The 22,129-nt window shown below is 41.9% G+C and overlaps 1 protein-coding gene across 1 annotated transcript; it reads left to right on the top strand.

Annotated features, from left to right (window-relative positions):
• The first annotated feature begins 994 nt into the window (after positions 1–994).
• klhl24a (kelch-like family member 24a) lies at positions 995–20,674 on the top strand. The gene is made up of 8 exons (XM_079347373.1): positions 995–1,663; positions 3,234–3,351; positions 3,454–4,298; positions 6,594–6,778; positions 10,776–10,894; positions 16,002–16,190; positions 16,959–17,147; positions 17,236–20,674. The coding sequence occupies exons 2-8, from the start codon at positions 3,277–3,279 to the stop codon at positions 17,434–17,436; spliced, it is 1,803 nt and encodes a 600-aa protein (XP_079203499.1). The 5' UTR covers positions 995–1,663; positions 3,234–3,276; the 3' UTR covers positions 17,437–20,674.
• Positions 20,675–22,129: the final 1,455 nt, after the last annotated feature.

Below are 22,129 nucleotides of genomic sequence, written 5' to 3'. Positions count from 1 at the left end.
AGGTGAATCTTTACCTGATATTAAGCAACAGCTTTCCTTACACACATAGCCAACACTGAGTGGCAGCCTTTCTACTTCTGAAATCAGATAACGTACACAACAAAAAACCTTTCCATATTTTCTTCAATTTTCCAAGTATAATGTCCAAGACACTGGGATAGCACAGTATTAATACTATGTCAAAATCACTTCAGTGTTGACTGTCTTCTTTTCATGGAAATGTTTCATGGATTTTCTGCTTTTTTCTTTTTTTTTTTTTTAACTAGTTTTGACTAATTTTTTTCTTGTGGATTCAGCGTAGTCTTGAGGGCAAACACAAACACTTCTTGTGCAATAATTTTACTTGACCTTCTTTCCATTTTTTTAAAAATTGTGTCACAACTGACATGTTCCTCCAAGTGTATTAACTTTATAATGTATAATAAAGTTGTTACTAAAAAAATGAGGGTGTTTTTTTTTTCTCTTTTCTTATTTTTTGTTTCATTTATTTATTTTGTGTGTCTTGGGATATGTAAATACCTCATATGATCCTAATTTCACCTTTGAAAAGTGTATACTAAGTTATATTATGATCGGTAAACACTTGCAAGTAAGACCATGTGAAGAAAAGAATGAAATTAATTTCCATAGAAATCTAAAAAAAAACAAAAACTTCAAATGTTGAGAGAAACCCTCCATTACTGGTCCTGCTGCTCTAGTATTCTTATGTTAACACGTTTAAAAAATATGTGCGAAACACGTGAAGCAAAACCAAACTGGTTCATTGATCACGTCGTGGACCCTTTCTGAGAACTCAGTTGGCAGCTCTCCGAAATGTTTTGCAACAGTTTTAAGGCAGTTGTGACATCCTTTGTGCCGTCGACACGCCTCCTTCCTACTCACCTGGAGAGAAAAACATAGCCTGCTGGGTTTTGTCCTGTTTTCACGTGACCATATCACATTACAGCTTTTGTTTTTCTTTTTGCGAACATGCTTTTATTTAATCATATTTGTACTTTTATAATGCGTAACTTATCTCATATAAGCCTATGTTATCATTAATATTTAAAATATATGGTTATAACACATTCTTACGGCTGTTAATTTTAGCTATAGGCCAATATTATGATAAGTCTTTGGATGTTTTTGTTAGTGCTGTCTCCTTAACTATTCTCTATACGATCATTTAAGTCACGACATAACATGAGCTCACTGTTTTGACTCCATTATTGAAAGGCTGTCACTCCTTGTTATGCAGTACTTCTCCGAGGAAAGTTCAGTTTGTTTGCAAACAAAGGGGAGCCACGTGGAGAACTAGACGCCATCGGGAAATGTAGTCACGTTGAGCAACAAAAAGAAGACGCAACAAGTTGAGTTGAACTCACCTACCCACAATGCAGCGCGCCTCGGAGGGGGCGCAGTGAGCTGACTTTTTTTCCCCTTGACAAGTATATATGGGTTCTGTGTTTACTGTTAGCTAGTTAGAGCTCTTTGTTTTTGTCATCACCTGCAGTTGAAAATGTCCCGGCTGTACAGCAGCCTGCTGCGTTTGCCATAACTTTTTTTTTTTTTACTGTTAGATGTACTGATAAACATTTTCAGGAGGCAGAGTTATTTTTATCCACACTTTTCTCCCCCAACTTGTAACTGAAGAGGAAGCTTCATCTGGAAACTTCTGGATAAGGTAACTGCTTTATCGATTATTAAAAAATGTTTTTAACGTTGTGACTGCTACATTTAGGGGTTTTGGTCTTGATAATCATAAACAGTGAATCAGCTGGTCGACCTTTTTTTTTTTTTTTTTTTTACAAGTCCGTTTTCAAGGCTAACGGTCGGTGCGAGGCAATTTCCTTTGTCTAATAAACGGAAAGCAGAAAGCTACCTGACCAGATCTATAATACACTTTACATGTTTGTTCTCATCGTATCCTTTAATATCTGCACGCAATTCCTCAGTGAAACACAAATGTTAACATGGAGAGAAGTGATAAAAATACAAGTGGATTTTGGTCACGTTTTCTTTCAAATTGGCATTCTTTCACCTGAATAACAGTGGTAGAAAGGCTAACATAGTAAATGTTTGTTTGTTAAACATTTAAAGCTTTCTTATTTACGTCTCTTGAGTCCACCTCATGGGGTGTTAGTCACTGAATAAATCATCCTTTCATGCGTCAGACTCCTCTGGCTAAACCTGTCCTGTAGTCTTCTTAACATGACTTAAGGAGGTGCTGCTGCTGCTGCTGCTGATAAATAACACACATGAAAAGGTTGAGTCTCCGGAGGCTGAACCACAAGGTTAAAAATAACTTTGAGATAGATGATCTCATTGGAGGGAAGGGTAGACTTTGTGACAATTACCAGAGGCAATGCAGCCATAAGAGTCAAATATATAGATTGTAAAGCTTTAAGATTATTATGGGCTGTTTAAATATCTGATTAGCAATATGGATCTGCACAAAGCATCGCCTTGGTGGTTTTCTTTGAGATCTTTTTTTTTTTTGAAGAGGCTTACGTATATCTAAGAAGACTCAAGGTGATCAGTGGTTGTTTTGTGTTTGCACCTGTTGATCAAACAGTAATTATTTAGTTCCTGATAGCATCCCTGCCCCCACTCTCTTTCAAAACAAACAAACCTGACTGACATGAAGTTGGCCTTCCAGCCGTTGCTCAACTTCCCTCCCGCCTGAATCATCTTCCGTCTCACGCAGTTCATTGTGCTGTGGGGCACAACTGTTTTTAAGTAGAGCAGCCGTGCACATTTAACTGCTGCAAACCACTTTTTCTTAAAAGTGATGCAAGACACATTCAACCCCACAGGCTTCAAACAAAAAAAACATTTGTGGGTCTCCCATGTTTTCTCTTCCTTCTCTACAAATACTTTCAGCCTTTATTTGTGCTTTGCACATCATTTCTTCATTGCCCTGTTGAACTCACCCCATTATGTATCGCCCTCTGTATATATCCTGTTCTCCTATTTTTGGAATTGTATTTACTATATGTTACTATTTTATGTGGTTTTTGACTTTTTTTGATTCTATACTGCTGCTGCTGCAGCGCCCGAATTTCCCCTTTGGAGATCAATAAAGTTATCTTATCTTTATTTGTTTATGAGGATTGTTTTCAATTTGAACTGCAGTAATCCAGTTAGGTTCCTCTCCCCTCTTGTTAGATGCCAAGATAGACGTATTTTGCTGTATTTCATAATAAACAAATGTTTCTTTGTAATGGTACTAAGCTGCCTGCTCTCCTCCTCAGGTCATCCTAGAGTTATTAAAGGTCTACATTGACGGTGGCAGCCATGGTGTTGATTCTTGGCAGACGAATGAACAGGGAGGACTCTGGAATCAGAGACTCACCAGCTGTCAAACGCAAGGTGCCGACTCAAACACAAAGCCTTATTTTCTTTTCTTTTTGTTGCCACTTATAGAAGTCACACGTTTTTACTCATGTTTTTGCGTTGCTGTTGTATCCTAAGGTGTTTGAGGTTGACTCCAAAACTATAGCCGCCCAGGATGTCTTGGACTTCTGCTCGGGCGCGTCCCACTCCGAGGGCATCCTGCAGGTATTCAACGAGTTCCGTGACTGCCGTCTCTTTACAGATGTTGTGATCAGCGTGCAGGGCAGAGAGTTCCCTTGCCACCGCGCCGTTCTCTCCGCCTGCTCTTCCTACTTCCGAGCCATGTTCTGTAATGATCACCGCGAGAGCCGGGAGATGCTGGTGGAGATCAACGGCATCCTGGCCGAGGCGATGGACTCCTTCCTCACCTACGTCTACACCGGCCGTGCAAAGATCACCACAGAAAATGTCCAGTTCCTCTTCGAGACCTCCAGCCTCTTCCAGATCTACACACTACGAGATGCCTGTGCCAAGTTCCTGGAGGACCAACTCGACCCGTGCAACTGTTTAGGCATCCAGCGCTTTGCAGACGCCCACGCCCTGAAGCAGCTCGCCAGCCGCTGCCGCAGCTATGCCATGGCCAATTTCTCAGAGGTGGCTCAGCACGAGGAGTTCCTCGACTTGCGAAAGGAAGAGCTGGAGGAGTACACCGCCAGTGACGAGCTGCACATCGGTAAGGAGGAGGTGGTGTTCGAGGCGGTGATGCGGTGGGTTTACTACGACATGGAGCACAGGAAGCCCATGTTGAAGGCTCTGCTGCACCACGTGCGCCTGCCCCTTCTGCACCCAAACTACTTTGTGCAGACTGTGGAGGGAGATCAGCTCATCCAGAACGCTCCCGAGTGCTACCAGCTCCTCCACGAGGCCAGGCGCTACCACGTGCTCGGAAACGAAATGATGTCACCCCGAACTCGTCCACGCAGGTAACTTCAATGTTGAGGATGGCGACAGATAATCTAACCTAGATGTTATCAGCAAAATCAAACAGTGTGAGCTTTGTCCTTTTACAACCTTTTTTTCTTTTTCTTACTTGACAGTCTGATTAAATCCTCGTGTGATGCATCACATGACTGATGGCTTTCTTTGTTGTGCACCAGTTCTTTTCTATTGTCGGAGGAAACCGACTTTGTTTGATCTTTTCCGCTTTTGCCACATTCAGTTCATCTTGTTGGGTTTAAGGCGCTCGTGACACCACCAAGACTGAGTTCACTGTGAGATAGTGAAACATTTCATTTTTAGCAGTCAGTGGATCTTTAATCCCGCCTTGTATAGCTTGAGGTTATGACTTGCATATGAACCTGTTGCCCTCAGCAGCCGTGTTGTTGTTCCATGTCTGTGTGTGTGTGTGTGTGTGTGTGTGTGTGTGTGTGTGTGTGTGTGTGTGTGAGAGTGAGAGAGAGAGAGAGAGAGACAGATAGTGTTATTGTGCTGAACAGACAAGTGTGTCTTTGACTGAGGCTATATTTTTTTAATGGAAATGTTAATGAGGAGGCATGTTCATACACAGACTGTTTGGCTGGAGAGAAAAAAAATAATGTGATGCAAGAAACTGCAATAATGAAATGTTGACTCTTGTCATCATACCAACAGTGTAACTCACCTTGCAAATGTGTTCAGGATGAAAGCGTCCCCGCTCACCTATTTAACAAACACACTTGTATTTCCGGTCTTTGTGTATGGGTGTGTTGTTCAGTGTCCAGTTGGATGTATTGTTTTGTAAAGGACAAAGGTGGGTGATGGTGGCAGCCTGCTGTGATAAAAAAAAAAAAAAACCCAACAGCATAAATGCCTGTGTGTTTAAGACCTGCTGTAAGGGTTAACAGTGCTGGTAAACAGCTGGCAGGTGTTAAAGCTGTGTGTGGAGTTCAGGTGTATTGTGTCAGTATCTAGGCAGATCTGCTCAGATCAACGGGCCAATCAGGAGGCGAGTCCCCACACTGTCTGTTCCGTTTGCCCTGAGGGCAAAAATCTGCTCCTGCTCAAAACAGATGCCTGCTTCTTCCCTTCATGTGTCTACACACCAGGCCTTTTTTTTGTTGTTCTAATAGGAAGCCTCCAGAATCTATTTAATCACACAGACACAAACTACACTCCTACCTACAGCTAATCACATAGCTGAACCACCCAAAGTGAGACAGTCTCCTAAATGTATACAAGCCTGTAAAACCGCCCCAATCACCTACCTGCATCAGATCTCAGCAAAAAGACAGAAATGTGGGGGAGAGTTCATGATACATGTTTTTTCTACAATGACAGAAGCAGTGGTATTTATTTAGTATCCATTACAATGTAGGTAAGAGATGGGCCATTTCAACTCCTTAGCAGAGTCCGTTTGACAGTTTAAGTTGAAAGACATGGGCCTATCACAGATGGGTATGAAGCATGTCAATATTTTCTGAAATGCACCCACATAAAGAAAAAAATAATTTTCCAGTTCTAATGATGCTGATGGGGCATGTGAGGATTTTTAAACGGTGCTTTCTTTGACGAGATCCTGTGGTATACTCTCTGCACGCTGTGTTACAGGCCATCACTGCTGAGCACACGTGACTTCCACTGGAACTGGTTGACAGTGTGTGATAAAGTGAAATGACCTCAAATTGATTTTTTTTTTTTTTTTTTTTTAAAGAGAAACCGGCTTCTGAGCACCTCTGAATGGTTATATTTCCTGAGTTCTCACACATGCCCCAACAGCTGAGCCTTACTCTTTATCTGATCAGGTTGTTTAAAATGATATAATAATCAAAATAAACTAATGTTAAGTAGTACTGCTTTTAGGAAATGTTTTCATATCCAGGGCATGCATCGAACAGCCAGATAGGAAAGCTTTGTGAACGTGGATATCGGGCGTTGAGTGTAGCTCGCTCCTAGTTTGTTTTTCTTGTACTTATGATTGATACCTGCTTTGTGAAGTGAACTTTGTCTTGAAGATAAGTGCAGGTGTCCTCGTGGAAACCACCACCCTGTTTCCTGCTTTGAATCCCCTTCTGTAATTAAAAGAAAAAATCTCAAAATTCAAGTGTTGACGTGTGACTGGAAACACTATCTTCATTATTTAAGATGCCTGTAGTATCTACATTCTTGTTCAAAGCTGTTTAGAACATGATCTCGTGTTTATGTTTTATTATTGCTAAAAAAAAAAAAAAAAATTATTTATAAAAAAAAAGTTATTCTCCTGCATCACTCAGTTTTCCACGTCTTCTCCTTCTGTCTTGCAGGTCGACCGGCTTCTCTGAGTTGATTGTTGTGGTGGGCGGTTGTGAGAGAGTCGGGGGCTTCAACCTGCCCTACACTGAGTGCTACGATCCAGTCACAGGGGACTGGAAATCCCTGGCCAAACTACCTGAGTTCACCAAGTCCGAGTATGCCGTCTGCGCCCTCCGCAATGACATTCTGGTGTCAGGTAATATCAGACACATGCACGTGACGATACAGCATCATGTCATCAAGGCTTTCAAAAACAGACAAAGTGCTATTCATAGGCGTATTTATCAAATTTAGCTTAAGGTTTAAACCACATTATCCAGAGCGTGCTGATATTCTACAAGGTTAGAAATGAGCAAAGTCAACTTTCTCTATATAAAAAAAAAAACAAAAACGGTTTTGACTCAAGGAAATGCTGAATGCTGAGCAACTTTAAATCCACTCCTAACTTCTCTATGACACTGCCTTCTGTGCTAGGATTCAGTGTGGTCTTTGTTTTTCTTCATAAGAGTACAACCGTTTCCCCTGGACGCTCTTAACGGACCTTGTAAGTCTGTGCTCTGCTTGCTTTCTAATCCCCAAGTGGAGTGGCAGTAAAGACGGCGGTGGCTGTCTGCCCTGTGTTATTTTTACAGCTCCGGCCTGTAGCAGTCGAAGGAAAGTATGAGAGCGACATCTGGATCGCACTACCAACCGAGAGAGGCTTTTATTGGCCAGCGTTGTCCTTCCTTTTTCTTCCTGCAGGCCAATCAGTGAGGTTGCCACCTTGTACATGAATTCAACAGCTTTCCAGGATATTCATTATACAACAATAAAGCGTCCCTATTCTGTTTCCAACGTCACCAACAAACGGGGATTTATACTTTGTACTTGACCTTGAAATAAAGTTGAAGCCGAGCGAGTAACTGCTGTCTTTGCTTCCTGGCGAAGCGGCTGCATTTTTTGGAATGAGAAAGTTGCCAAACTAAGCCTCCTGTTGTGAACAACACATCTGGATGAAAAAAAAGACACGAGTGTTACGTCATTCGTTTTAGCCAATGAGGTCAGGAGGAAGGTAGTCGCTGAAGTCCTTACATGCTGTGAACATGTTACAGTTGTGTATGGGTTTGGATCTGGGTGAAGAGTCTTTGTGAACTTGTTTTCTTGCATAAATGCACTCTGACAGAAGTTCAAGTGGGCATGCAAGGATAACTCGTGTTCAAACAGGCTCCATATGAAACAGCAAAACATGACTGCACAAAGCAGCAGTTGAAGGATGTAGAGCAGAGAAAAGAAAATGGAAAAGGAGATGAAGAGGGGGAAAAAAAGGATATCTTCCCTTCGGCAACAGCTTGCTGCTGTGTTTATACTTTTTTATGTTCTCACTGTGCCAAGTCCTCACGTGTTCGCTATCTAACTACCCTCAAGCTCTGCCTGGAAAAGTCAACCCCCCCCTCTCCTCGCCTCTCTGTCTCACACACTTTCAATACAAACTGGCTATTACTTTATAAGATACTGAGATTTTCACTTTGGCATTTTCTTATGTCGACGGTCCATTCGCCTGGCTCATCTCATCCCTTTTTTCTCAGCTTTATTTTTTTATCTTGCACAAATGACATTCCCACACATACCTCCGTTCAATCTGCCTGCCCCTCTCCTCACACTGGGAACTGCTGCAAATACCTTGGAGGGCTTCCAGCCCCCCAGCACGCTCTGGACTTAAATAGGACATACTCAAATGAGTATTCATAGCCTCTTTGGTTTTCGTGCAGCGACAGGGACTCCCACTAATGCTGACTTTCTATCATCCATATCAATGGGAACTCCAGTGAGCTGGCTGGATGTACATACAGTAAGGGGTTTAGTGTCAGGAAAATCAGTGTCACTTTTCTATCTGACTCCACCCACTAAATATTTGCATTTTTCTTTCATCATGTGCAGCAAAACGCAAGCGCTTACTTCACACATAACAAAGCTTTGCGTGTCATAGTCACATTTTAAACTGCGAGCTCTAGGTACCTCTCGGAAAGCTGTCACGCAAATCACGATGTTTACTCCCACAGTGCTCAAGAACAGTGATTAGCCGCATTTTGTGAGCTAGTGGGACTTGACCCAAAGGAAGTTCTTATTAAGAAAAGGCCGCCTGTCATAGGTAGCATTTTTTTTTTAGAGGCTTTCCAGCCATGCAAGGCTGTCTTATAATTAAGCATTCTCTGTCAACATGTGTTCTTCATGCAAATCTCGAAGAGCAGACGGCTCGAGGGCAGCAGACTGTCTGTCTCTGCCTCTATCAGGCAGACGTCACTCACTTCCTTCCCTTTGTCTCCTTTTGGTCTGACTGCTGCAGCATCATTTGAAATGATCGCACATCGATCACCTAATATTCCCCACCCCCAACAGCGATGAGGAAAAAGAAGGAGACTCATACAGCCAAAGCCTTTGACTTACATGGTTGGATGGTTGGCTTTCAAGGAGGTGCTTTTTTTTTTAATTTATTGTACGGGCAAAACACATGTCTGATATCGGTACCCACCTGTCTGGTCTGTCAGCTAGCCAACAATGGGGAAACCACTTGTCTTTGTTCACTTATGAATACGGAGGAGGCAGAGACATCTTTGTTGATACTGGCAGGTTTTCTCTTTGTTTATCACATCTGTCCCTGTGTTAATAAATCGTCCCAAAAGTAAGAGTAGAAGCAGGAAGTGATTAACTTGATTTTCAGGAGTTCATAATGCGTAGACTGCGACTGTTGTGCAGGACACAGCTCTTCATAGGGGCAGCAGTGGCTCTGTTGTTGGCCGGAGGACTTGAAGTTGACGCACAGACCACAGGATGCAGTGGATGTACTGCGAGGCTGACATTGTGCTTGAGCAATGCCAAGAACTACAAAAAGCTTGGAGCTCCAACTCTGTTGAGGTCACACCACTTCGACTTCGCTCCAACTAATGCGTACATTGTGCGTGCGTTTGAAACTACAGTGTAACAGAGTTCAACATTTGACCTGCAGGGTTTTGGTGGATTGTCTCGTCTTCTCCTCTGAGGAGCAGCGAGTTCGAATGGAGAGCAGGGATTTGATGGCAGGACCGTTCTTTCGTACCATAATCTATGTTTTATGAACTGATCACATGACCATGGGATCAGTTTAAGTCCTGGTGTGAAATAACACAGGTTGTCTCTGACTCCTCTGTTTATGAGTCTTGTTGACATCCGTTTTACACTCGTGCGTGATGGTTTACTTCTTCTGAGCTTGTTGGAGAAATGCCAGCAGATAACAGAAACAGGTTACAATCGCAGGGCAGTGTTCACAACCTTCATGTCGTACAGTATGTCGGATGCCTGTTTAGGCAATTCATTTTTTGTTCTCCTTTACTAAAAATGGACACTCTGCTCGTCAAGTTTGGATTGGTTGACGTGTATGGTATGACACCATAAGTGAGGCTGTGCTAACCATGTTTTGCTTAGAAAGCTTCCAACCTACGTCAGTCTCTGGAGTAGACAGGTGTGTGTGTGTGTGTGTGTGTGTGTGTGTGTGTGTGTGTGTGTGTGTGTGTGTGTGTGTGTGTGTGTGTGTGTGTGTGTGTGTGTGTGTGTGTGTGTGTGTGTCTGTGTCTGTGTCTGTGTCTGTGTGTGTGTGTGTGTGTGTGTGTGGTTTAGTCGGAGGGGGGGTAGACAGGCGAGGTACGTGTCGGGGCTTGTTAGATATGTGTCTGGGTTACTCTGTGGATCGCTGCATGTTTGCCCAGAGACAACACATGAGACACTGGAGTGGTAGCTCTGATCATGATTGTGATGTTTGCCATGAAAAAATATCTGACACCTGTGTGTATACACACTGAACCATAAGACTACGTGTATGTGTGTACGTACATGTGCCTTTAAATAGCTAGTCTACTTAACGTTTGACGTGTGTGTTAACTGGGTTAACTTTAGAGTTCCAGTTGAAACTCAGATAGGACACTTACAGCTCTGCTCCAGTTAGGAGATAATTTAATACTTTGATTAAAAAAACTCTAAAGTCTCTCACACTCTAAAGCTTCACCTAAAGAAGCTTTGGGATTAGATTGAACTTTGTCAGATCAGCTGGAATAAATGATCACAGTCTGAGCTGTAGCACTGAAGTAACTTTTGGATCAATGGCTGATAAAAGAACCAAACATTGTGATAACTTCTGTTGATATGAACTATTGTGCGGTATGTTTGTCGTCTGCTGTTTCCAGGTGGGCGTATAAACAGCAGGGACGTGTGGATGTATAACTCCCAGCTGAACCTGTGGATCAGGGTGGCTTCTCTCAACAAAGGCCGCTGGAGGCACAAGATGGGTGTCCTTCTGGGCAAGGTGAGCCTAGTTTCATACAATGCAACACTTATTTAAAAAATGTTTTCACCCAGCTCTGTATAAACTTCTGTTTCAATACATGATATTTTCTGTTCCTTCTGCAATTTCTATTTCTATTAACATCCATCCACTCAGGCTCGTTAGCATTCAGATTGTCTAAAGCTGGTATCTTCTGTGAACTCAACTCATGGTGTACAGTTTTAAAGGGTCACATTAAGTCCAGTTTGAGGGATTGGCTCTTTCCGCATGGCCTCGAACCCACAAGTGTGAGTCACACGCACATTTATGTAAGCAGTTTAGAGTGTCAAGAAAGCATGATGTGTGATTTTTTGATTTTTTTTTCTATTTAAATTTGGGATGTTTAATGTTCAAGAGGCAAGTGAAGACAACATCAGCACAAGTATTTCCCTTTTCCTATCTGCTAGTACTCAACCTCCAGTAAAGTATTTCTATAACCTGCTGGTAAGCTAACAGTGTGTTCCATGGAGCTTTTGGACTGCTTCAGTTCATCCATGTCACAGTGAGACTCCAACACTGACTCTCCCACCTGCAGGTATGCAGGAATTTCTTTTTAAACGCTCAAACCCTCGCATGCTTTGTTATGATTGATGATAACCTTCCTCATCCTACAGACATGACACACTCATCAGTGTCAGAAAAGAGGACGCACTCGGGACTCGCCGTCACATTTGACGCAAGCTTGCTTTCCGCTCTCCACTATCTGTCATATTTAGAACTTTCTACAAGAAGCACATTGAAGCCGCTGACACTTCCTTTTTCTTGCCCCGGGGTTTGAAAATGACTGTTGCGATCTCATCCTACACATCCTGACGGGAAGCAGGTTCAACAGAGAGAAGGGAAGTTTACCTTCATTTAAAAACAGCCATGTGCTTCAGGCACCGGGCCAGTGATTCACCCAGTGTTCACTCCACACCGAAAATAATTCAACAGCCTCTTCCTACAAATCGCATCCTCTATTTTATCTCTTTTAGCATTTTTCTACACGGTTTCTATCATGTTTCAGATACGCGAGAACCTAAAAACACAACCCCGTCAGCCAGATTTGAAAAAGACGCCAGATTGGTTCTGACATTTCAGAAAAAGCTCATGCCAACACGTGAGCTGATCAACGATCCTCGATGACTGCGTCTGCTTTTCAGCTGTTGCTATTTCAAGGCTGTAATACAATATTAGGTGGACAATCCTGTCGGAGGTCAGTGGAGGTTTAACGGACTGCTGCCAGCAACTCACACTTTTCAAGTTCAGGACGAGCTGAGTCCAAATGTATCATCTTTCATCGGTGTCTTTTTGCATCCGCATGAGCCTGGAGCGGCCATACATGGCTGCCATAAGCCGTTCTAAGCCGGTAAACATACACAGGGTTTGTGTACGTCGGCGTCATTCGCACTTACACTGTTGATCCACGCGACTACGACATGCTGCATTCTTTCACGAGAAAGAAAAGTCTGTCATTAGAGCAAATGTGCTCTTAAAGCTGTCTTCAAATATTTGCATTAACTGTTCTGAAATGTTCATGTACTTGAACGACAAGTCTTTATAGCATAGCTGTTCAGTTTTAAACATTTGCGGTTTGAGAGACTTAAATGCTAAACATTGTTTACACTTGTAAGACGGTGGCATGTTGACCTCCCGAAAGCTTCGTGGACTGTCATTATGTTTTTATTAGTGTTGCTGGAGGAAGAACGAATCTGATCGTCTAACAGGGATGACTCAGGCTAACAAATCACTGACATGTGTATAGATTTAAAGACCGTAGAAAAGAACAAGCAGCGCTGGTGAGCTTTGGGCTAAACAACAAAAAAATAACTTTTGGCAGCAGTGGCAAGACAAATGTCCTTGTCTTACAAGTGTGTGTTAGTGTATTTTATTTTTTTAAAGTTTTTAAAGTCTGTGTTGAATTTTGTAGCTCTTCTAAACAAAGCACGTCATGCTTTGTTTCCTTGCCGCACAAACAGAAACACACATGCGTGTCAACTACACACTTGGTCTTTCACAACAGTGAGGTAATGGGCTGCATGGTCACACTCTGGCTCTAAAAGTCATGAGTGAGCCCCGCAGTGACTCCTATTAGGACGACAGCACTGGGAAAACAAAGATAGGGCTGACTTTGTTTTGATGCTAACGTCGCGTTCCAGAATATTCAAAGACACTAAACTGAATCACACACAACAAATCCACGCTGTTTGATAGTGTTATACGGTAGAAAGGAACCAGCACACACTTTGTCAACCTTTCCAGAGAAGCACATTCCTCAGAGATCTTCAGTCCCGGGAGAGATTCTTGTCTGAGACCACTTCCTGTATCTGTCACACACGCACACGTGCTTTTCTCTTCACTTTTGTCCTCCCCTTCTTTCCGCGTATTTTGCAGACACTTGAGAATTGAGAGGGGGAATGGCTGTTTACGTATTCGTTCTCGAGATAGTGACTGACAATAGATAACATCCAGGATATATATATATATATATTTTTTTTTTTTTGTGTGTGTGTGTGTGTGTGATCATTGTCATTCCTAAGAACTCTTGTTCTGTTGTATTTGATTGTATTGCATATCTTCGTGCCGTCGATTGCTCAGGAATGATCATTCTGTTGAATCTTCTTGTTTGTTATTGAGATGAGGTTGCACCTCCTCCGATCACTTCCAAGTCTTTCTGTCCGTGTCTTTCGTTTCTCTCTCGGGTGTCGGTTTCCCTTCCTCCTGAGTTGTTTAGTCATTTCCTCTTCCAGTCTGTCACTCTCCCCCCTTTTATGATTTGCAGCACTGATGGTGTATGTGCAGGGAAAGAGTGTCGTAAACAAGCCTCCGTAATGAGCATGTGTGCATTTTCAGGCTTTCATAAGCCCTCAGCGGCTGACTTCCACGAAATCAGTATTTATGGAATTTGCATTTTCAGTAACTGTTGCCAAATCAGATGTTTCTTCCGTGGCACACGTAAGCCAGCCTACCTTTGTCTCACAAAGCCTGTGCAGACCATCACTTTACTTCCATTCACTTACTCTTTGACAAAAACTTAAGACTAAAACTTGTGACGGTGGAAACTCCTTGTCTTTGTCCTGCCTGCAGTCCTGTTGGACTGGTCTCGTTTCCATAGAGTATAAGCAACAAAAAAAATATAAAAATAGGTCACCAGTTGTTTCCCCCTCCCTGTTATGGTGGCAGCTGTTCTCATCTATCCAAACTTTTTTTTTCTCTCTCTCTCTCTCTCTCTGTCTCTCTCTCTCTCTCTCTCTCTCTCTCTCTCTCGCTCTCGCTCTCTCTCTCTCTCTCTTTTCCTGTCTGTATCCCTGACAGTCTGCCCCCTTCTCGCTTTTTTCTCTGCCTTCTCGCGTCTCTTCCCCTCTGACGTCTCTCATCTGTACCTCGTGATGCCTCTCACTTCTCTACATGAAAAAGAGGCAGCCAGCGTCAGGGGGTTTTAAAACACGGTGATGAAAGAGGGAGTGGAAGTCCTCGATCAGGGTTTGGCAACTGAATCCTCAGAGGGTTGTGAATCACGTTTGGTGAAGTGTTCTCTGTGACCGACCGACCTCAACTCCGTGGTGTTTGTATTAACTCAGTCACACTTTGATGCCGCGTTTAGTTCCAAGATGAAAAGTACTGTCACGTCCATAATGTAGTCGCAGCATCCTGGAAGCGTAATGTCGCTCTCCTAAAATCGGGCAGACTTGAAAACAGAACGAGACGCACGACAACAGAAATGTAAAACAATGTGCTGAAACCATGTGGGCTGTTTTTTTCAAGCAAGTGCAGAGAGTCAGGCTGAAAGGAAGAGAACCACTTCCCCCCCTCCCTCCCTCCCTCCCCCCCTCCCAGCCCCCACTCCATACCTCTGCAAGCAAACTCGTGCCTGGTTATCCTCAATGGAGCGTTAAAGGGTCAGATCACCAAATACATTTTACACATCTGCCTCACATTTTCCCCCATTGCTCTGTGAGACCCAAAACCTGCACATATTTTCTGTGGATATTTTTGAGTTGCAAAAAAATATTTTCAGATGAACTTTTTAAAGCAAAGTCTTCGTCTTTGCTCCATTAAAGACACAAGTAGATCCTCTGTGTAGTATGGAGACGTAAAGAAATCCTCAAACGTTGCCAAATCTTATCCTTCAAGGCCTATAAAGGAAGACTCCTCGTCAAAAACGTCTTCATCTTTCCCTGCTACATACTCGCCATGCTATAACATGTAGACAGACGCAACAATGCTTTAGTGTTCTTGGGCTCAAGTTAAAGGGTTTTGTTTTTCCCCAGCATCACCTTTTCCGTTAAAAAAGGCACCAGGTCCAACAATCAGACCATCCGCTTTGTTCCTCTTTTTTCTCTCTGTCCTTCTTTGCTTCTTTGTTGTAGACCTCACACACACGCACGCACGCGCGCACACACGCACACGTCTAATCCTGTCTCTCTAATTTGTACTTGTTTATGCTTCAGTCTTTTTGGAGAGCCAGGAACAGCCTGGAGGTTTTCTGTTACATAAGGCTGATCTGTTAATTGGCAGTGAACAACCAGTAATACTGCTTAGTATGAGATGGTGACACATCATGATCTACCAGAAAAAAATTAATGAGCAAATAAAGATGTAACATGAATCTCCTCACAACCTTTTTTTTTTTTTCTTTAAACCAGCAGGGAAGTGATTGTAACCAAAAAATATATCAAATTGTCAGTGATAACCGTTACACCTTTGTTTTTTAAATAAATAAAAAATGCAACAATTGACTCATATGTTGAACAGTGTTGGAAATGACCAGATGTTGATTCATCAACGCATGCTGCGCCTCAAGGTGCTGTTTTGTTGTTGCTGGGGGGTGACGTGAGTGAAGCAAACCTCCAAGGTTCAAGTCTAGCTTCACGTCATCCTTTTTTGCTACACCGGATAAACTGGTTCCCTTACTGCTGATGCAGAAATGGTATTGTTTATGTTCAGGAAGTAGTGAGCTGGAATTAAAACATCCCTCTCCAAGTCAGCGTGTACATCGAGAATGATGAAAGCATAGGTTCACACGTAAACGCATTTCAGCCTTTTGCTGCGTGTTCAAAGCGTGTGCGTCTCGTTCTTGGTTAAAGTGTGTCCGTCTGCTTGCCCTCAGGTGTACACGGTGGGTGGTTACGACGGGCAGAGCCGCCTGAGCAGCGTGGAGTGTTACGACTCCTTCTCCAATCGCTGGACAGAAGTGGCTCCCATGAAAGAGGCGGTCAGCTCTCCGGCAGTGGCCAGCTGCGCAGGGAAGCTCTTTGTCATCGGAGGAGGCCCCGACGATGACACTTGTTCAGACAAGGTGGGAAACAGATGTGTGCTTCCCCATAGCCAACACTTAAACACATAGTGATGACAGCAGAGGGGCTTTTTGACCTGTTTCCAGTGATGATACCTTAGAGATTATTCGAACGTTTACAAGCCAACGTGCCATGTCTGTGTTTGTAATTAAAACAAACTTTCAGGTAGAAATGTAAAGAATGTCAGTTCCAATGAATAAATATAAAATGTTTTTACATAACTTTAAAGATCAGGATTTGACACGCTTCCACATAGTTTCATTTTCTTTTGACTGATAGGAGAGGTGCTGGCAGTGCTGGAATTCTTGATCTAAGGAAGCTAAAATTCAGGAGGAGCATTTTTTTTCCCCCTCTCTTGTCAGATCGCTGCTTGGTTGACCTATCACAACCCACACGCACTCAGTCTGATAAGATACATCGCCACACACTGCCTCATTTTAGCTCTTTAGCCGACTCGCTGTGTGTGAGTCTGCGTGACCCAAAAGTTCATGCAGGCACCAGTTCTTCTGAACTTGTTCTCACGCACGTCGATCCCAAAAACACGTCGTCCTGTTGGCGTCAGAGAAAACAGAGTTTTTCTGGTCTGTTGTATTGAAACAAAATACTGATTAAAGAAATAACTGGTTTTACAGAGAAGTGGGTGAAAGACCGTTTTGTAGCACAGTAAAAAGAAAACAAAAATCCAAGGAAGGGCTACATCTATTTGTATGTCAGTCTTCTTTCTAAGCCGTAGTAAACACAAACTAACGAGATGTAACTTTATGTCACAGGTTCAGTGCTATGATCCAGAGACAGACACTTGGTTACTGCGGGCCAACATCCCCATCGCCAAGCGTTGCATCACAGCAGTATCCCTAAACAACATGATCTATGTGTGTGGTGGTCTCACAAAGTCCATATTCTGCTACGACCCTGCAGAAGACTACTGGATCCACGTGGTCAACACCTTTAACAAACTGGTAAGACGTGACATTTTTGAAGAAGTGAACCTTTTTAAGGATCCTCTATCTTCATGATTCTAAAGATAGAAAACCTTTGACCCTGCAGGAGAGCTGTGGCATGTCAGTGTGCAACGGTAAGATCTTCATCCTCGGGGGCAGAGGAGAAAATGGCGATGCAACAGACACCATCCTGTGTTACGACCCGGCGACAGGCATCATCACAGGAGTGGCAGCCATGCCACGGCCGATCTCCTACCATGGCTGTGTGACCATACACCGCTACAACGACAAATACCACAGGCACTGACCACTACCCAACGCGCGGACCACTCACACACACACACTCACTCACACACACTCTGACATAGGAGCACAGTAAAAAAAAAAAAAAAAAACTCAAACTCTCTAAACTGTATGCTCTGTAAGTACAACACAAGCACATGTCTTTCAAACAGTACTGGTGAGCTTTTTTTCTTTTTTCTTTTTTTTCTTTCAGCATCATGTAGCAATACTCACTGTGGTCCCCTTAATATTTAGCTCTTAACTACTCTGTAGTTAAAGCCCCTCTGTGGAAATGGTGAACACTTGACAATAATCTGTTGGTAACTATAGCATATAAGGGGAGACAGATAACTTGCAGGATGTAATTGTTTGTAACTGCCCAAGTTATAGATCCAAAGTGGAAAAACAAAAAAACAAAACAGAAAGTGATAATGGTCTTTATTGAGATGAATATCTCGTTGTAAACATCAGAGGAGAAGTCAAGTGAAGTTGGATCTTGGAAATGAACTCTTGAAGTAGGATAATTTATCCATGTTGACAAACTCTAAACTTCTTATTCATTATTAAAAAGTGACGTCATGTGAAACCAGAGCAGGTCCAAAGAGAGCTCATCAAAACTCAGTGAGAAGCTGTTGTTATGTTATTACACTCCTTTAAGGGCACACTCACACTCGGCCCGGTTTGCTCCATACCGGAGTTACTTTATGATCACAAAGGATGCTAAGTTTACAAAGACAGGCGGACTCTAAAAAAACGTGACGCACGCTCAAGTCTGCATCCGCACATCATGAGTCATTTGGTCAGATAAAGCCATAACATAATTCTCAATATTGGAAGGCAGGGATCGATTGTACTTCATGTCCGCGCTGCACGCTTAAGCATAAGCAACTATATCATGCCGAAGCACACCTCCTCCATCTGTGCCAAGGAAGTGTACACTCCTGGTATCTCAGTTGAGTTTCATGATGATACTGATTATTCTGGTTTTCAGACATAAAGCGAACCTCCCGACATTGTGAGCTAAGATACTGATGAGCTGAAATGATCACAGATATTGCTGATGAACAAAAACAATACATTAAGATAAACATAAAGAAAAATGTCCACCCAACCATAATCTGCCAGAAGAAGGAAAAAACCCCAATATGAATTGATCAGTGATGTCCTTTTTTTTTCGAACTCTTTTAAAAGATGCTAAGACTGACCTGATGAAGTGGTGAGCAGTCAGACAGCCGCTCCTCCACACTATCAGAGGTCTGACGACTCAGCTTGTGATACAAAAAGCAGAGTCTGAGTCCTTAAAAAAAAACATTGGAACATCGCCACAGTTAGCACTCTTTTCCCTGCTCCAAATGTACATCACCTCACATATCCTTTCTACATTAATGTGTCTCCTTTCTTAAGCTTTATTCCACTCAATAATCATTATTATTATCAGTCATAACTGACTTTTTATTTTTTTATTTTCTTAAGTTATACTTGTTTGTATTTTTATAACTGAATGTTTACTGTGTTATATCTAGTTTGTGTGTCTGTTTTTTTATTTTTAGATGGTATTTTGTTGGTGTACTTGGCTTGCGGGTGGTTTAGTAGATGTGAGAAGCCTTTGTGGATCAAACTCAAAGGCGGCTCTGAATAAGTTGTGTGCATGTTTGGTATGTGTGACTTTTATGACATGGTCTGGATGTGCTGGAGCCAGCTTGGTTTATCAGAGAATTCTAGCGAAAGCGTTGCAAGACTGCAAAGTTTCAGTCAAAAGATCCTTTCCCCACCGGTGGTGGCACCTCTCACCTGTGCGCTACGTGTAAACATGTCACTCGGGGTAACCATAGAAACCTCCAGGTGTGTTTGAGTCTGTGCGTGAGTACTGGTCAGCTAAGGAGGCGTGTGTAGCAGTGCTATTCCACGCATAGGTTCTGAATGACAACAATTTTGGATGATGTGGCTCATGGTCAGTAAAAGTCACCTTTTACTACTTTAGGTGTTGATAGACTAGATCTATTGCTGTGAATAGAACTTTAATATGTTTTCTTTAACGTGTATTTAAATTGTATATTGTGTTTTTCTGTAACTAAGAGCCCCAATCGTGCACTTTGACAGAGTCCTGTTAAATGTAGAAATGAGTGATAGTAACTTCCTGTTTGTTTTGTTTTTTTACTGTATCAGTAAATGTTCTTTGCTTTCATGTGACGTATGGAAGAGATACTATAAGGGCCTGTCAGTTCCTCCTGTTTGACATTACCTGTTTTAGTTCTGAAATTCCAACAAAAACAACAAACAGGATTAAAAAAAAAAACAATGTAAGGAGGAAGTGAAAAGCTTTGACTTCCCTTTAAGTGGACAAGAGGCAGAGCATTGGTGAGTTGGAATGTTTGTTTTTGTCTCCGTCTGTCAGTCACAAGGACAGAAAAAGCAAAGGGGGGTTCAGCTTCTACCATCCTGCAGGCATTTTCCTAGAAGGATGAGTTCAGGGTCAGGACTTCTAGTAATAGCTCAGGGTTGAAAGAAAACAACCTCAGGCCCACCAACACTACTTTGCAGATTAACAAACTCTGTGTAATCCAGGAGGCCAAACAGGAGAAAGCTTACAGGCAAGAATGATGTCATGCAAAAGAGCAGGAGTAAGATAAACAGAGAGAGAGAGAGAGAGAATTTGAGTGCGTGTGCGTCTGTGATTTCACTGAGTATTTACACAAAGCGTTGTTTTGTTATGTTGATTTTTTTTTACTATCTATGTAGATGCATTCATACATTGTTTACTTTGATAAGAGTGTGCGTGTTGGTTTTTTTTATTTCTTTGCTTGTTTTGGTGATTTCCTGGACTGTTTGTTGCTAGGATATTTTGACTCCCAAATGCAAATGACGTGCCTTAAAATTAAACTCTGCAGAGATGAGAGATGAATTCCAGTTGATGGATTTTGATTGGACTGCAGACAAAAGCCAAAGTGGATTTGATTGAAGTCCAAATGTGACTTTGTTGAGGAATGTCAATGGATTAAAAAATGTGTGTGAGCAGCCTGTTCTTTGCAAAGAGCTGCCCAAGTGCCTTCTGGAAAAAGAAAAAAAAGTGGGAAATTGAATCTTTTTATTTTGATAAAATCTGTACTTATTGTGTGGATGATGTGATTTGTAACACCACTTAATCTGCAGATGATCTTTGCCTTCTTGCAAAGAGAGCTTTGGGTTTTGTAAACTGCAGTATGTTGAAATGTAATGGTTAAAATGAGTAAGAGAAACATCAATAAAGTTTTCCCTGTATATTACCACGTGTCTTATCCCATTTGTACATAGATAACAAAGGCTCTAAGAATAAATTCATCAAAAGGATCCTATATAAAAAGGTTAGACCTTAAAGCCTTTGAAATGGTGTACTTGATCTAAACTTTGGTTCTAAATTCTTTCTGAAATGCAGATTTGTGATGTGAAAATACTGATAGACATCATCTTTATGTGATAAGTTATTTCAAACTAAATTAAGTTTTGACTTTGATGTGAAAGAAATTGGAGGTTAGAGATGGAAAGCAGCTGCATCAAATAATACAGCTCACTCAACTTTTAGTGGCGCATCAATCTTTACACCATCAGAAGGTATTACAGAGACGTGATTAAATGATACGACACAATGGAACAAACCAAACAACAGATTTTAATGAAGACATCACTGATTCTGAGGTATCAACCAACAACAACATACACTTTATGAGCTCTTAATTCTGTCTCATACAGCCGTCGATTCTCGTATTTAATCAAGGGACTCATCCGTCATGTTGGTGATGCTTTAACGAGCCATTGTGTTGAACAAGAAAACAGCTCAATAAACCAACCAGACTATTTTATGATTGGATTAAGCAACTCAGGATGCAACAACCATTCACAGGGCTCTTTTTGTTTTGTCTTGTGCTGTGATTTATGCACTCCATACTATGGTGTGGTTTGATCAAAACCACAAACAATCTTTAGATTATTGTGGCACAATTTCTCTGCACTTACTCTCAGCGATGTAGTAAAGAAGCAGAGTGGGATTTTCTGACACAGCTTCACCAACGGTCAGGGTGCATGAAGAGTGAAAGGCTTGAAAAGGTCAAAAAGCTCCAGCAACACTTGTAGTATGAAGATGAACTTTATTAACAAATTAGACCAACACATTTTGGCTTTTGGCTTTAAAAAGGTCATTCTTTCATACTCCCAAGTGTTGCTTTTGGCTGTTTAACTTTCAGCAACATAGAAATAATGTAGAGTTCAGGAGGTACACATAGACATGAAAAAATGTACATCAGATTTCATTTCATAGAATCCATTCATCTTTTTTATGACACATTTGGCAAAGGCAGCACACTGTTACCCTACATGTACAGTCATGCTGGTGAATGTCACAAACCAGGAAAGATTTAGACCACAGCAGTGCAGCTGTGGGAGTAAGTTCTCAGAATGTAACAAAAAGGATAGATTCCACTGAACAGGTCAAACCGACCTACAATTGAATAGTAGGCTACTTCATACTTTTTGAAGGCCTTGTTAATGCAGGCCTCTTACTTGAGCTTTAAAAATATATTCAACACAATCAATACAAAACTAATCGATGAATATGTGCTTTCGATTATTTCATTAACTGCCAGGCCATTGAAAGGTATAGCCAATCAAATAGCTTCTTCATCCATCTAAGTGGTTGGTGTTTACCTGTTACTGAAATGATCTTAATGTTTTTAAGATTACATGTT

The sequence above is a fragment of the Symphodus melops genome (assembly GCF_947650265.1).
Source record: "Symphodus melops genome assembly, chromosome: 7".
Classification (NCBI taxonomy): domain Eukaryota; kingdom Metazoa; phylum Chordata; class Actinopteri; order Labriformes; family Labridae; genus Symphodus; species Symphodus melops.
This window is presented reverse-complemented; position numbering and strand designations above follow the sequence as displayed.